We start from the raw sequence: 14,760 nt of genomic DNA on the forward strand, positions 1-14,760 counted from the left end.
AGAGCGACGCTCGGCAGGAGGGCGGTTCTCGGTGCGGATGGATGCACGCGAGTGCCCGTGGCCATAGAGCGTGGCACCTAGGAGGCGGCTGTCTGTGAGCCGCTCACGCGGTGCTCGCCGAGATGCAGGACGCCGTAGTGTCACAGAGTCATTCAGATCGGAAAAGCCCTCTCAGATCACCTAGTCCAACTGCCAACCCCACCATGCCCACTGACCACGTCCCTCAGTGCCACATCCGCACGGTTCTTAACACCTCCACAGATGGTGACTGCACCACCTCCCTGGGCAGCCTGTGCCACTGCCTCACTGCTCCGAGAAGTTCTTAATACCCAACTTGAACCTCCCCTGGAGCAACTCAAGGCCATTCCCTCCTGTCCTTTCATGTACATCAGCGCATTGCATCAGTTCATTGCATCGATCCAGACTTTGCAGAAAATATTTTTGTGGGCTCAGTTGCATTTCTTGAAGACAGAGGATGATTGAAGATCGTTTAGGATCACTGCAAAAAGACAAGCTGGTCCTTGTACAGTCAGCAAGGTACAGAGCCGTGTGGTTACATTCCCCCAGATCAATTCCACACTTGCTGTGTTAGCCAAGTGCCTCAGCCTTGTTACAGTACACATCCTCACAGCACACCTGACATGCAGTTATGTCATCTTGCAACTGGAGACCTGAAATACAGAGTGTCTCAGTGGGACTGACAAAGCACGAATGAACCAAAGTTAGTGCTTTACTTTAATCCCTTGAAAAGCTGTGTGCTTCCATGTGTTAGAGATCTAGAGATCTTTAGACTGTACCAAATCTCATATGCCATTGCCTATTATGCACCACTGAAGATTTTCAGGCCCTCCAAACTCCCACGACTAGAGGCCTGCATTTCCAGTATAAACCAGACGGGAAGGCTTCTTGCTCAGATTCTCCCAGTTTTCTCTCTAGAAAGTCTTACCATATGTGTTGTAGTTGGTTAGCTGAAATGTTGGACAACTCAATCCTGAATTTTAGGTAGTTAAACTGCTATGTTGTAGCTAAATACTGAGGCACTGCAGTCTGGAAACTTGAATTTTAATTTAGCCTTTCATTGGTGGAACATTTAGTGTACATCTCTTGCAGCACAAAGATTATTAGCTTAGTTATTCTTTAAAACAGAAAATATTTGACAGTTATTTTGTCAAGGCAGAGCTATCACTTAAATATTCATGTAAAATTCCCCAGTCTTTGTTCACTATAGAAAGAAACTACTACTACAATGAAAATCCTTGTTCTCTGACTCACCTCCCTCAATTTGATGGCCACAGTTTTCAGAAGACCTTGGAATGAAGGAGCCATTCTCTTTCAGGAAGCTCAGACCTTGCTCTCTGGTGACAAGCATGAGATGCTTTCATTTTTCTCATCATCAGCTAAGCTACAGCTCCCAACAGTGGAAGAAAATGCTTTACAGAAGTAGCAGTGTCATCACCACAGCTTCCCACCAGCCACTGCAACACATTGACTGTGTGTGTTCTATATTATAAAGAAATAAGATTTTTTTTTCTGTCTCCCGTACAATTTATTAGAAGAGAGTTATGTCAGGAAAAGAAGCCTCCTCATAAAGTTATACAGAAACTTCTCTCTGTCTTTCTATACAATAAAACCCAAATAACAGTTGTGTTCCCATGAGGGAGTTTCTGACACGGAAGAGACAATGGGCTGCCAGCATATCATATCCCCAGGAGAATTTTGCACAATCTCAAACCACCTCACTGCTGCAAGGTTTGTGTGATGTGATAGCATACAAGGTCCTCTCACAGCTTGCAGGCTGGTTAACAGGGGGAAAACAAAATAGAGGGGTCAATGGCCACTTTTCAGATGGTGGAAAATGCTACTCTGATTTGGGATCTGTGTTACTCAGTATCTTCTAAAATCATTAGTCCTTCAATAATAGTTAAAACAGGAATCAAGTGGAAGGGGAAAAAAAAACAGCAGAGATTTCACAGTAGTGACTAATTTGCTGATAAAATGATAACTGAAGCAACTAATTTATATGATCTGTACGTTAGCTGTAGCTTCCCAGGAAAGATATTTTGAAGTCATTTTAAGTAGTCCTCTGAAAACCCCATCTCAGTGTTCAAGGGTAATCAAGCAAACAGCTGGGATGAGCTCATTAGGAAAACAGAAATATCAGCATGCTGCTATATAAATCCATAGTACAACCAGTGAATGTATACTCTGCATTAATAACATTCTTTTGGAAAGGATGGAATAGAAAGAGAAAAGGTATAAACCCCAACTTTGTAATGAGGAGAGAGCTAGCTCAACAGGAGAACCTGTGTACAGAATGGTTAATGGGTATATTTAGGTTAATGGGTATATTTCTTACGAAACTAGAGCTATGGGGGAGCTGGTTTAAAATAAGCACAAGAGAATACTTTTTCACATGATTTCTAAAAGTGAAACTCATTGTTACAAGATGCCGAAGGTCCATAGGAATAAAACAGCAATTTGATAACTGTTTTCAAAGATCTTTAAGCAAGGCTGTCCAAAGTGTTTTGTAAGACCAGAGAAACCCTAAACTTCTGATGCCTTGAAGAGTGTTTATTGATGAAATAATACCTATGCTGTTCTTGATCTTTCTCTAGGCATTTCATAGTGGAAGAAATGAACTATGCAGACCTTCAGTGTGGCCTATAATTCATTTACTAAAGATTTCTTCCCCTTGGTTAACCAAAGATCATTTTGATTCCAACCTTGGCACTCTATGCTGTTTTTGCATCGTATCTAAGAATGAGACTGTATTATAACCAACTTTCTTATTCCTTTTTTCTTCCCAGTATGTACATACTGCTGTGATGTGACAGAGTTGGACAGCCTTTCATTGCAATTTTGATATCAGTGATCCCCTATTCTCACTTATTTTAAGGCACTGATGTTTTCCAAAATGACTGAACCTGTTTTGCTTTTGTTTTTTTTTTGCCAGCTAATGATCGGTCCCAGTAGAGCTACCCTTCAGAGTAATAAACCCTGAGTTAGTCTGATGCAATCCTGCATGATCTATGCTTTGTTACAAGTATTCTTAATTAGCTATTTATTAACAGCAACCTACCTAATGAGGGCTTTTCTGTTTCCAAGGTAACACAGCCACTACTTTACAGTCCTCCTCTAGTATGTTACTTTCACTCTGTGGTCAAACCAAAATTTTTCCTCTTTCTTTAAGTACCATAAGAATCAAAATAATTCATTATTTATCCCACCTTCTAGAAAGCAGAACATCTGGCAGGATAACAAATTCATCTGTGTTTGCTTTTATCCGTAAACAGAGAAGTTTTCCCATTCTATGATCCTTTGCTAAGCTACACAGTTTCATCACACAGAACAAGGCCATCTCACAGCCCATTTGCTGCTTTCTGTTTCCTAGTCATCTTGTTTTGGGCTTCTATACCTTTTTAATGTTCCCCTAGCAAACAGTTTTCTATAATTACTTTCCATGTTCCTTTTCTACGTCTTGCCCTCTCTCCCCACCAGCTTTCCATACAATTTGTAACAATCATAGTCATAGGGGGATGGAGTTCCTACAGGTTTTTCTCTAACAATGGGATCTACTTAGTTTTGCCTGGTCTGTATTTAAGCACTGAACCTATTCCATGAGAATGACACAAGGCTTCTGCAGTTTTTCCATCTCCCTCTTCTTGTCCTACAGAGTTCTCCTGAGACACTGCATCATTTCCCATGAGCTTAGAAGAGTAAAGCCAGATGTCACTGAACTGCAGGCCGTACTTACAGCAAAAACATGCCACTGCACACCTCTCCTATTGCTGTGAGCACCAGAATGAATCAGACACGGTCCCTAAGGATTAGTTCATGCCATGGTCACACTCATGCCAAGGCTGCTCTCACTAATGCTTCCCCAAAAGTCTAGTGCAGCTGCCACAGCTTGAGTGCAGCTGGCACACATGCAGCAGGTGGAACAATGCAGAGAAACAGAATGTTCTCTGGTCCTTCCTCAGATCTACTTCCCTACATTACTGGACTTGAAGTTCTAAAAGAAGCAGTGATCTCTCTAATCTGACCTTTCCATGACATAGTAGAATCATAATACAACTATTGTGATCTATCTTGCATAATGGTTTCATTTAGACTTAACCAGCACATCATGCACACTTCTGACCTGAGGATTTGGAGGACACAGAGAAGCTGCCATTCATTTTGCAGTCTGCCAATTTTAGCATTAGTTTTGCTGCATCAGTATGCATTTTATGCTCCTTCCCTGGTGCCTGTAAGTCTGTAAGTGTACTAAAGATACTTCTTTGACACTCTTCATCTTGCTGTCAGCCGTTTCTCATCAATGTTTCTCATCCACCAACAAGACCATCTCTCACTGAGGTTCAAGCTGATAACAGGGAAACCAGCATATGGCACTAGTACCCAAACCACCTTGGCTGCCAGAAGTGTTCGGGAAACACAGTCTTGACTGAAACATAATTCACTCTGCCACAAGGCATCACAAATTCATTTGGGCTGAGATTTGTGCTGCCTGCCACATTTAGATTTACAATAACTTGTTTACTCACAGCTCAGTAATTTGCAGGCTAGGCCAGTTGAAACAGAACTTGATCAAAACATCTGTGAGCCTCTAGAATGCAAATGGTCAGGTGGAGAGAATACTAGTTTATATTGCTTGTGTTTACATCGGATGTCATTAAATGAGCATAAGGAAATGACGTGTGTGATAATTATGATGCAAAATATTTTCTGTATGATTAGAGTTAAACCTTTGAACTGCCCTGGAAACAAATAGAAAGGTGGTGAACAGAGAAACTAAGTGAGCATAAACATCACACACAGTATATATTGTGTATTTTAGCTATTGGGAACGGCCTTATTCTGTGCCAACTTATGTTTGAACAGTTGTTATAGGCAGTGACAAATACAGCTCTTTAAATAGATTCTTTCATACACTAAGGCCAGAAGAAAACACTGAGATTATCCATCATGACCTTCTGAGTAAGTGAAGCCTTTTTAGGTTTGTTGTGAAATTATAGATAAATGTTGATTTATCAAATGTTAACATGATACAGGCACTTTTACCCATGTTTTTCTAGCAGTATGGTTAAACATTTAGAGATCAGAAAAGTACACTGTTCCTCTAAGGGTCAAACTCAAACTTAACACCAGACTGACTCTTCTCATTGCTGCTGTTCTTCTATCAGCTCCCAGACTTGTACATGGGCTCTTTCCTGTGCCACTTTTTGCAGAGCTGAACGGTTTCCATGGAATGTGTCAGAATCCAACATTTATTATTCATAAAGTATAATGCTATATGACATTGTAAAATCACCCAGATTCTCTTCCACTGACTTTCTAAATGAAGTATCTGTGAAGTATCACAGTGGGATGGCAGATTAAAAAAAATAAAAGGGAAGATCTGTGTACTGGCAATGAAGAAACACTGCTATTTTTTGGTGGTAAAAGCAAGGAGAAAAATTAGATTAAAGCTTTCAAACAACTACTTATGCAAAAGGTCCAATGTATTATTAGTTTCAGACTCTACTCTGCAAGTTTCAAGTTTCATATGCAACAAAACTGTCTCCTTCTTACTCTACAAGTCTGCATAAAAAATACTCAAAGGTAGTTTAATATGCTTAATAGAAATAAACAGACATGTCAAAAGATGGAGTGTATTTCAAACACTTTCTGAAACTGCTGAACCCTGTATGAATACAAGCGTAACTTTCAGTCCCTTTTTCACAACAAAGTTTTAGAAGTTGGGTGGGCTGTAAAGAATAGAACCTACTTTTTGCAAGAAATGTTAACAGATAGTGCACGAACCTTAGACCAAATTCTCTTGCCTGTATTTTAATGACTTCTTGTTGTAAAAAAAAAATCTGTTGTAAACTCAATAGACTAGTGAAAGATATTTAGCCATTTAATTCTAAATTTTAGTTCCCACCAATAAAAGCCAGTCAAGAAAGCATGTAAAAGGTAGTAAAATGCACTAAAAAGTATTTTGTTTTGTGGGGCTTTTTTTACAGTTTGTGAGTTTGTAATCTTTGGGCTTATACTTTGATTAAGTCCAGAATGTTTTATGGCTGTAATTCTCCCAAGCTAGGGATGGCAATTTATTTGCTAGGATTCACCACTGATTTTAATTTGCCTGTTAACCAAAATAACAATAGCTTGTGAAAAGCATAAATTATTTACATGATGCAGTAGGGTTTTTGTGTTTGTTAGTTAGCTAGTTTGTTCTTAAACAGGAACATACTACATAGTGCCTTATTAGTGCAAGTACTGGGCTAGTTCTCTTGTAGTCTGGAGGTCCGGTGCTGACAGAATGGACAGGAACGTGATGTTCCACAGGACCACAGCACAGAATCGACTGTTTAGCGATTCTGAAGAACACTAGAAACTGAAGTTTACAAAAGCCTGACAAAGTCATTTATTTACTCCCTTTTTGTTTGCTGGAAAGAAAGAGACAGACATTATTTTTTTTTTCCCCTCCTCCAGTAAATTTGCTTGTGATGCTTTCTCTCTCCCATCACACTCAGCCCTGACAGGAGTATCCAGTGGAGACAACCTCAAATATGCACAGAGCTGAATTGTGATTCTGTATCTCTGGTTTCCAAAACCAGAGCTGTCAGCTTTGATCTTTGACTTTTGAGAGCCTATTCTGCAAAACCAAAGGTATGTGGCTTGATGTGACAGCATTTGCCTTGATGTCAAAGGTGGAAATGAATGTTATTTGTTTTGAACACACAAACTAAAAGTTCAGGAAGCTGCCATTTTTCAGTTTAGCTTTTCCTGAGCTTGTTATTTTTCAGAAAGGATGATTAGGATGGGCACTCCTTAGCTGCAGTTTCACAAATCCAGGCATTCCAAGTTCTGAGCTCTGCCAGCTTCAATCAATCATAAACGTTCCCCTACTATGGTGATTTCATGCTACAGCCTAAAAATAGGACTATGCTTGCAAAAAAAATGAGATAGTAATAAAGTTATGAGTGCTGATATAAAATGGACTCCAGACACCAACAACCTGAAATGACATTAGGAGCAAGAAACTAGAGATTTGCACACAGAGGAATTTCTTCCTTCTTTATAAGATACACAGAAGACTGGACAGATTTGTTTTACTTTTTCTGACATCCTGTTCATATGAAATTGAAGAAGGAATGTCTAATCTTACTGTCCTACTGGTGAAAAAGTAGGGACTGATTCTGAGGCATCTGGAAATCCTGACCAGGAGAAGTGAACCCCTAACAAATGAAACAGATCCTGAATCTCTAAAAAATAAACTTGTTACAACTTTTTCAAACTGTCACCAGAGTTACAAATTTGAATAATGTCATACAGCTTCGAAGAGTCTAACTAGGAACTGAGACTCCCCATCCAATGCTGGCTTTGCTTAGACTTAATATTTGTGTGTCAGATTTAATATTTCTATGAGTTCTTGACATAACTTACAAAACACCCCCTAAAAAGCATATGGAAAAGATCTGAGTTTTTAGGATAAGTATCAAATGGAACAGGAAAAGTCTTCAAAAGATCATGCACCTCTTTTTCTTCTTTAGAAGATTGTCTGAACAAAATCATCATCTAAATGCTATAAAAACACATTCATACAGAATATACTTCATAAAGTGGAAGAGGATCTTATTATGGGAAAACATAGCCCATTTAATCTTAATTTAATCTGATCTGAGATTCATTCATGTCAGAAGTGAAATCCATATTGCTTTTAGTAGAGAAGGGCATAGAATTCTGCTGCTGACAGAGGGAAATGGGGCAGATAGGCAGAAACAAAGACAAGAATTAAGCAGACCGTTTGAAAGAGTTTTCATTTTTTTCACAGCTAACAACCAGTACTGTCACATCACATTGGCCTTTGGCAGTTGCTAACGCTCTCTTTTGCCAGCTTGATCTGTGCTAACCAAGTTTAGACAACACTTTGGTAGCAACACAAGCTCCTAGTCTACTTCAGAATTCCCAGGGGAGGTGGAGCTGCTCCAGTGTCAATCTAGGAGCACAGCAGAGAGTTTGCCAAAAAAGGCTGCATTAAATGCAGTCTTCAGAGGCTGCACATAAAGCACAAATGTCAAAATCCTGGTGCTTAACTGGCAGCAAGCTTGGAAGTTGGTAACCAGGAAGAAATAGAAGATAAGTCTGCTGATATAACCACAGGATTTTCTCACTCTCCTGTAGCTGCAGAAGGAAAAGTGGCATTGTATGACAGGGGAGCACACCAGAAATAAGTCAGAGGCTGTCAGCCACAGGATAAGAAAGGGTTTCAAGGTAATTTGAATCTTAGGAAAATAGTACAACAGGAAATTGATGTAAAGAGCCAACCCAACCCATTGTACAAGAAAAGAGAAGGGTTTAAGGCTCTTGACAAAAGAATAAAATAAGAGAGAAAGGTAGAAAAACAATCTTGCCTTGGCTTCTTTCTCAGGTTGAGTATCAGGAAAAATTTCTTCTCCAAAAGAGCAGTGAGGCACTGGAATGGGCTGCCCAGGGAGGAGGTGGACTCACCATCCTTGGAGACGTTCAAAAAACATTTGGATGTTGTACTGAGGGATATGGATTAGTGGGGAAATGTTGGTGGTAGGTGGACAGTTGGACTAGATGATCTTGGAGATCTTTTCCAACTTTGGTGATTCTATGGTTCTATGAGAATTCTCCAGTTCAATCAAGAGAGCTATGGTTATTCTTTTTCCTTGGCCAAGAGCAATTTGCTTCAGCCTGAACTAGGGAAATGTAAGTAAATAACTATAAAAAATAAAAATGATGAAAATGCATGTAGGATCAAGGTAGCCTGTTCTTTTGTCTACAATCTGCACCATCTGTTTCTTTGTGGGAGAATGCAGCTATTCTCACCAACGTTGCTGTTAGCTACCCAGGATTGCACACACGACAGGACTAAGCAGGAAGCATGAACCTTCCTGTTTCCCTGGCTTCTGAACTTCCCCTGCATTCTCTGTGTTTCTAGTGATACCCCTTGTGAAGAACTGTGCCTCTGAGAAATTTGTGCTATTGTTTGCAATAGAGAAGATCGAGAAATTCAGGCCCAGCTGGAATCAAAGTACATAATGTAATATCTCTCTGCTATGCATCTTGTGCTCCGGAGTTTACTTAGTGTTGCATAGCACTAGAAATGAAATTAAAATACATATCCCAAAAGGCTCAGTCACATCTACAACACTCTGGATATACAGCAGACAGTGAAGGAAGTTCATACAGAGTTATACTGTGAATACAAAAGCAATAGGTATCATCAAAAGAAAATATGATGTTGAGAATGCTGTTTTTTTATGGTGACTGGTGCTGAAATATATGGTGTATTTTGTCGTTCCCTGATAAAATAAGACAAAGAAGGCTGAGAAATTGCAGAATAGAGATATAAGAAGCAAAACTGCTGTGTCATAAAATGGAACACAGAAATGTGGTTTTATCTAGGTTACATTAGATGTATCTGTGGCTCAGTAAAAACAGAAGAATCAATTTTGACTTCTCAAGAAGAAAAAGAGCAGTGAAATCCAGGACAAAACTAAAAGTCTTCAGAAAACACAGAGAATGCTGGCAGGTTTAGATTTAAATCTGGGCCTATTGTTTAGCATTAATTAAAGATTTATTCAATCCAGAACAAGCCTAATTCTGAAGACATGACTGAAAATTCAAAATATCAATAAAAGGATAACTCAGGTATCAGTTCAAATCTACTGAGTAATAAGGAATATAAAGTTCAACACTGAAGTCAAAAAGAATAACTTAAGGACCCATGCATCCTGTGACAAAACGTATGTAGAAAGGGAAGCAAAAAAAAAAAAAAAAAAAATCCAGGACATTGTGTCATTTTGCAAAAGTTTCCTGCACTAGCAGAGTGCGCAACATCAAAAAAGAGATGATGTGAGCCTCATTAAGTTATGATTAATGCCTCACAGAAGTTGTACCAGGAGATGAGTGGGGTGTCAGCTGGAAAGCAAATGAGGAATGTACTGCTTTGTGCAACAGTGTCCAGCTAAAAAATGATGGATTGCCAGAACTGCAGAGTTTCTAATAAAACACCACTCATAATAGAAGATAAACAGTAGGATATAGATCTCACAGTGGTAAGCTTCTCCCCCTTACACAATACAGTAATTAGGTTATATTTCTATGTTTTCTAGCAGTATAAAAGAAAAGTAAGTCCCAACTTTTGGATTGAAAGTAACTAATAGCCTTGTTCTCATAAAGGTGGACACACTGAGAGGCAGAAGGAAAACAAAATAATTCAGGATATTATGAAAGTACTTTCCTAGAAAACAGTGAAGTACTCGTAGAGCACAGAACAGAAGGGGGAAGTTATTATTTGTTATTTATTCCAATATTGTAATAAAATCTCAGAGGCTTAAAGGTGCAAAAGTGTTCCCAGTTAATGTGGTAATTAATGACTACAAAGTCAGTTTTCCATTTCGTTGTAATTTGGACAGCTCACACACTTCAGAAGGTTTTTAATTGGATTACCGATTATGAATTTTGAATGGTCAAAGCATGTATGAGTTTTACTGCCTTCAAGATCAACACTCCAAACGATTAAAAACTTTCAAATAAATATTCCTGCAAACTTGAAAGCAAAGCCGTGAACTGTATTATTATGTTCACTGTTATTGCAGATTAATTGCTCGTGCTATAAAGTTCATGGGTGCACAGAAAAAGAGACAAAAATGCTTCATCTCTATTTGCAGCATATTTGTAGCAATAAATGAATAATTGTATCTCCAAGAAAACTGATAATATTTATTCTCAAAGTTGTTGAGAAAGCAAAACACAAATGAGAAAAGGCATCATTTTCTATTGCATTAATACATTCCTCATATGTTTTTTACACCATTCTGGCATCCATTATTTTGAATTAAGTATAAATAGAATATCAGAGCAGAGGAGACAAGTTCTCAGAGATGGAGATAATTATGGGGAGGATAGTCTATTCATGATGATAATTTTAAGAATTTTCCTCTTTAACCAAAGTAATACAAATTGGATTATCAAGCAATTTAGAACCTCATCTTTACACAAAAAAGAAATAGTAACTTGTGACACATTGTCAATTGTCAGAGTGGATTTATTTAAACAAAAGTGGATTTATCTCTTGTGCATATTCAAAATTAATATTTTCCTACTAAGAGATATCTGCTGAGATCTATTAGAATCATGGAATCATTAAGGTTGGGACAAACCTCTCAGATCATATAATCCAACCACTAAACCGTTGACCATGTCCGTCAGTGCCATGTCCACACAGTTCTTGAACACCTCCAGGGACGATGAGTCCACCACCTCCCTGGGCAACCTGTTCCAAAGCACCACCAATCTTTTGGATAAGTTTTTTCTTATATCTAAAACTGAACCTCCCCTGGAGCAACTTGAGCCATTCCCTCTCATCCTATCACTGTAACCTGGGAGAAGAGGCCGACCTCCACCTCACCGCAGCCTCCTTTCAGGCAGTTGAATGAGAGCGACCAGATGTCCCCTGAGTCTCTTATCCAGACTGAATAATCCCAGCTCCCTCAGTTGCTTTCCATAAGACCTGTGCTCCAGACCCCTCATGGCTTCCTTCCCCTTCACTGGACATGCTCCAGAGTCTCAAGTTGCTTTCTTGTAATGAGGGGCCCAAAACTGAATGCAGCACTGTAGGTGCAGCCTCAGCAGTGCCAAATACGAAGGAACGATCATCTCCCTGCTCCTGCTGGCTGCGCTATTTCTGATACAAGCCATTGGTCTTCTTGGCCACCTGGGCACACTGCTGGCTCATGTGCAGCCAGCTATTGACTAACACTTCCAGATCCTTTTCCTCTGCAGGCTTTCCAGAGGAAAATTACCCCACAGCTGAAGCATGGAGTTGCTGTGACCAACGTACACACATTTGGTCTTGTTAGAGCCCATGTTACTGACCTCAGCCCAGCTATCCAGCCTGTACAAATCCCTTTGTAGAGCCTTCAGACAGATCAGTACTTCACCCTGACTTGGTGTCATCTGCAAACTTACTGAGGGTGCTCTCAATTACCTCATTCAGATCATCAATAAATATATTAAGCAGGACCAGCCCCAATACTGACCCATGAGGAGCACCACCCCTGACTAGTCACCAGCTGGATTTGCTTGCATTCAGCACACCCTCTAGGCCAGCAGGCCAGCCAGTTCTTTACTCAGCCAGGAGTGCATCTGTCCAAGCCATGGGCTGCCAGCTGAATATACTGAGTGAGAAAGAGTCAAAGGCTTACTAAAGGTGGATTGCATCGATGCCTTTTCCTCATCTACCAGGTTGGTCACTCGATCCTAGGAGGAAGTGAGGTTGATCAAGCAGGATCTGACTGTCATGAACCAATGTTATCCTGCATATGCCATGTGATCACACTTCAGATGATCAGTTCCATAACCTTTCGGGGCACCAAGGTGAGGCTGATAGACCTGTAGTTCCCCAGATCATCCTTCCAATACTTACACATTTTAACCCTGTATTGGGTTTACGTAATAAGGTTTATTATGCAGAAATATGAGAGAATCAGCCCTGCAGACACAAAAGTCAGTGCAGAAGAAGAACAGGAGGTGCTCCAGGCACAGAGCAGAACTTCCCTGCAGCCCAGGAGAGGCTCATCGAGGAGTAGGTTGTCCTCCTGCAGCCCATGGGCACCGCACAGAGCAGATCTCCATGTGCAGCCATGAAGCTGCCCACAGTGGATGAGGCCAGAAGGAGGCATAGCCCATGGATATCCCCACAGAAGCATCCTGAGCCAGAGCTGCAGCCCATGGAAAGAAGACCACGGTGTGGCAGGAGGGCTGAGAAATGTCCCCGGTGAAGATCCACATTGAGCAGTATGGTCCTAAGGGGTGGGCTTTGTGGTAAGGAGTTGTATTGAAGCATTGCTTGGAAAGTTGCAGCCTGTGGAAGCATTTGGGAAGGACAGCATCCTATGGAGAAACCCACTCTGTCCCACATGGGACAGAGAGTGGCCAAGAAGAAGCAGCAATGCTTGCACTGCTCACGGAAAGGAAGTAGAAGATGATGAGTGGAACAAAGATTGTACCTCTGGAATAAGTTTTTATGTTTGAAAACCACATTAATGCACATCGACATTACAAATAATGAAGTTTTTCTATCCAAAATTAACAAAATGCAAAACTAGTGACAAAATTGTCGACATCATCGTGGTTCATCATTATTTTTCCAAAAACTTAACGTGAGATTTTTTTCCTGCTTCTCCTCCCAGTAACCAACTGAGGTATCACTCAGGAAACAAAAACACTCTAGCGTCAAAGGAACTTCCTCCCTCACAGTACAATAAACTAATCTCCACTGTAAGTCATTCTGTGCTGATTAATATTGTGTTCCTGTTATAAAGTTGCATTCAGGAGTCTATCCTGTTTTTACTGAGCGCTGATGTAGCTTACACACTCAGTCCCCACCAGGCAGGCGCTAAAGCTGGCTGGCTGCCATCCTTGAAAGCTGTTTCAGAATCTCCTGGCCTTCCACAATTTATGGCAAGTGTATAATTTCTATCCTAACAAAAACATTGAAATCAGTCACAGTTACTACGGATCCTAAATTTGTCCTCAGTGTTGATACTCAGGGAGTCAGCATGCATATACCAAGGAATAAGAAAACTGAAAGTTGCAACATCCCTGTGGGAGTTTTTATCCTCTGCAGCTAAAATAAATAAAGTCCTACGCCCTTGAGTTAAAAAGTAGCTGAGGAAGATCATTTCCACATGGGACATTCCATGCCGGCTTGGTACGCTGATAAAGGGTTTGTATGCTGCTGGTACTGTCAGCCTGCACATACTGTAAGCAAAGGTCACAGAGATTGTCACGCTGAATACAGAGAGGCTTTGCACACATTTGGGTTGCACAACTTGCGTTGTTTTCATATGCACGCCAATGGAACAGCACAAATCTAAGCCACAATGGCAAAAAGCAGCCCACTGCTGGTGAGAAATAAGATTGCAACCAAAGACAGCACGGAAATTGTCCTGCCTTCCATCACAGAGAGACTGTGCTAGACCTCCCTCCATCCAGAAAGCCCACTAAAACAATATAAATGAAAAATTCTGGGAAATTGGGTTTGCAGAAAGCATCTCACTAGAAACTCTTGATGCAACACTCTAAAGCATGTGTGTCCATCTTTTTGGCTTGCCTGGGCTGCATTAAGTGAAGAGGAATTGTCTTGGGCTGCATTTAAAATATAAGTTATAGTTAATGTATTTAAGTAACAAAACTGATTTTTATAATTTTGTATATTAAAACATATAAAAAAGAGGCCGATGAAAACACAAAACTAGTGGAACATTCAGCCTAGTTTTTTGAAACTAAGGCGTCAGTCTGGTCCAATGCCAGTGGCTGCTATTCTTGGTAAGCTCTCAAAGATTTTTGATGAGAACAATTGTTCACAAATGCATGACTGCCAAAGAGCAATGCCATGAATAAGATGCAATTGTAAGTGAGAGGTGTTTCTCTCTGCTAAGAGATGGCTTATATAGGTCTGTAAAGAGACATGATCCAATTTTACTTTGAGTTCAGTGTCAACTCTGTACATTCCATTTGAAAATTAGCAGGTAATGCATTTAAGTCAACTGAAAATGGAGCTGCAAATACACACACACACACACACAAATATATATATATATTTTTTTTTTAAAATCTTTAAGCTCATTCTCAAATTTGTTTATCTAAACTGAAAGCACAGCAGCATATTTTTTGTTGTTCTCAGGACTGTGTTTAGCCAAATGAATAGCATTACTTGCCATTATTTGAGCTTGCCAT

The 14,760-nt window shown here is 40.0% G+C and overlaps 1 protein-coding gene across 1 annotated transcript in view; it reads right to left on the reverse strand.

Annotated features, from left to right (window-relative positions):
• The window catches only part of OSBPL10 (oxysterol binding protein like 10), a 112,307-nt gene extending 101,072 nt beyond the window's left edge, over positions 1 to 11,235 (reverse strand). Inside the window, exon 1 of the mRNA XM_031554050.1 lies at positions 11,181 to 11,235. Coding sequence (XP_031409910.1) covers positions 11,181 to 11,235 — 55 coding nt within the window. The remainder of the gene's footprint in view (positions 1 to 11,180) is intronic.
• Between the last annotated feature and the right edge of the window lie 3,525 nt (positions 11,236 to 14,760).

This window comes from Meleagris gallopavo, chromosome 6, assembly GCF_000146605.3.
Source record: "Meleagris gallopavo isolate NT-WF06-2002-E0010 breed Aviagen turkey brand Nicholas breeding stock chromosome 6, Turkey_5.1, whole genome shotgun sequence".
Taxonomy (NCBI): Eukaryota; Metazoa; Chordata; class Aves; order Galliformes; family Phasianidae; genus Meleagris; species Meleagris gallopavo.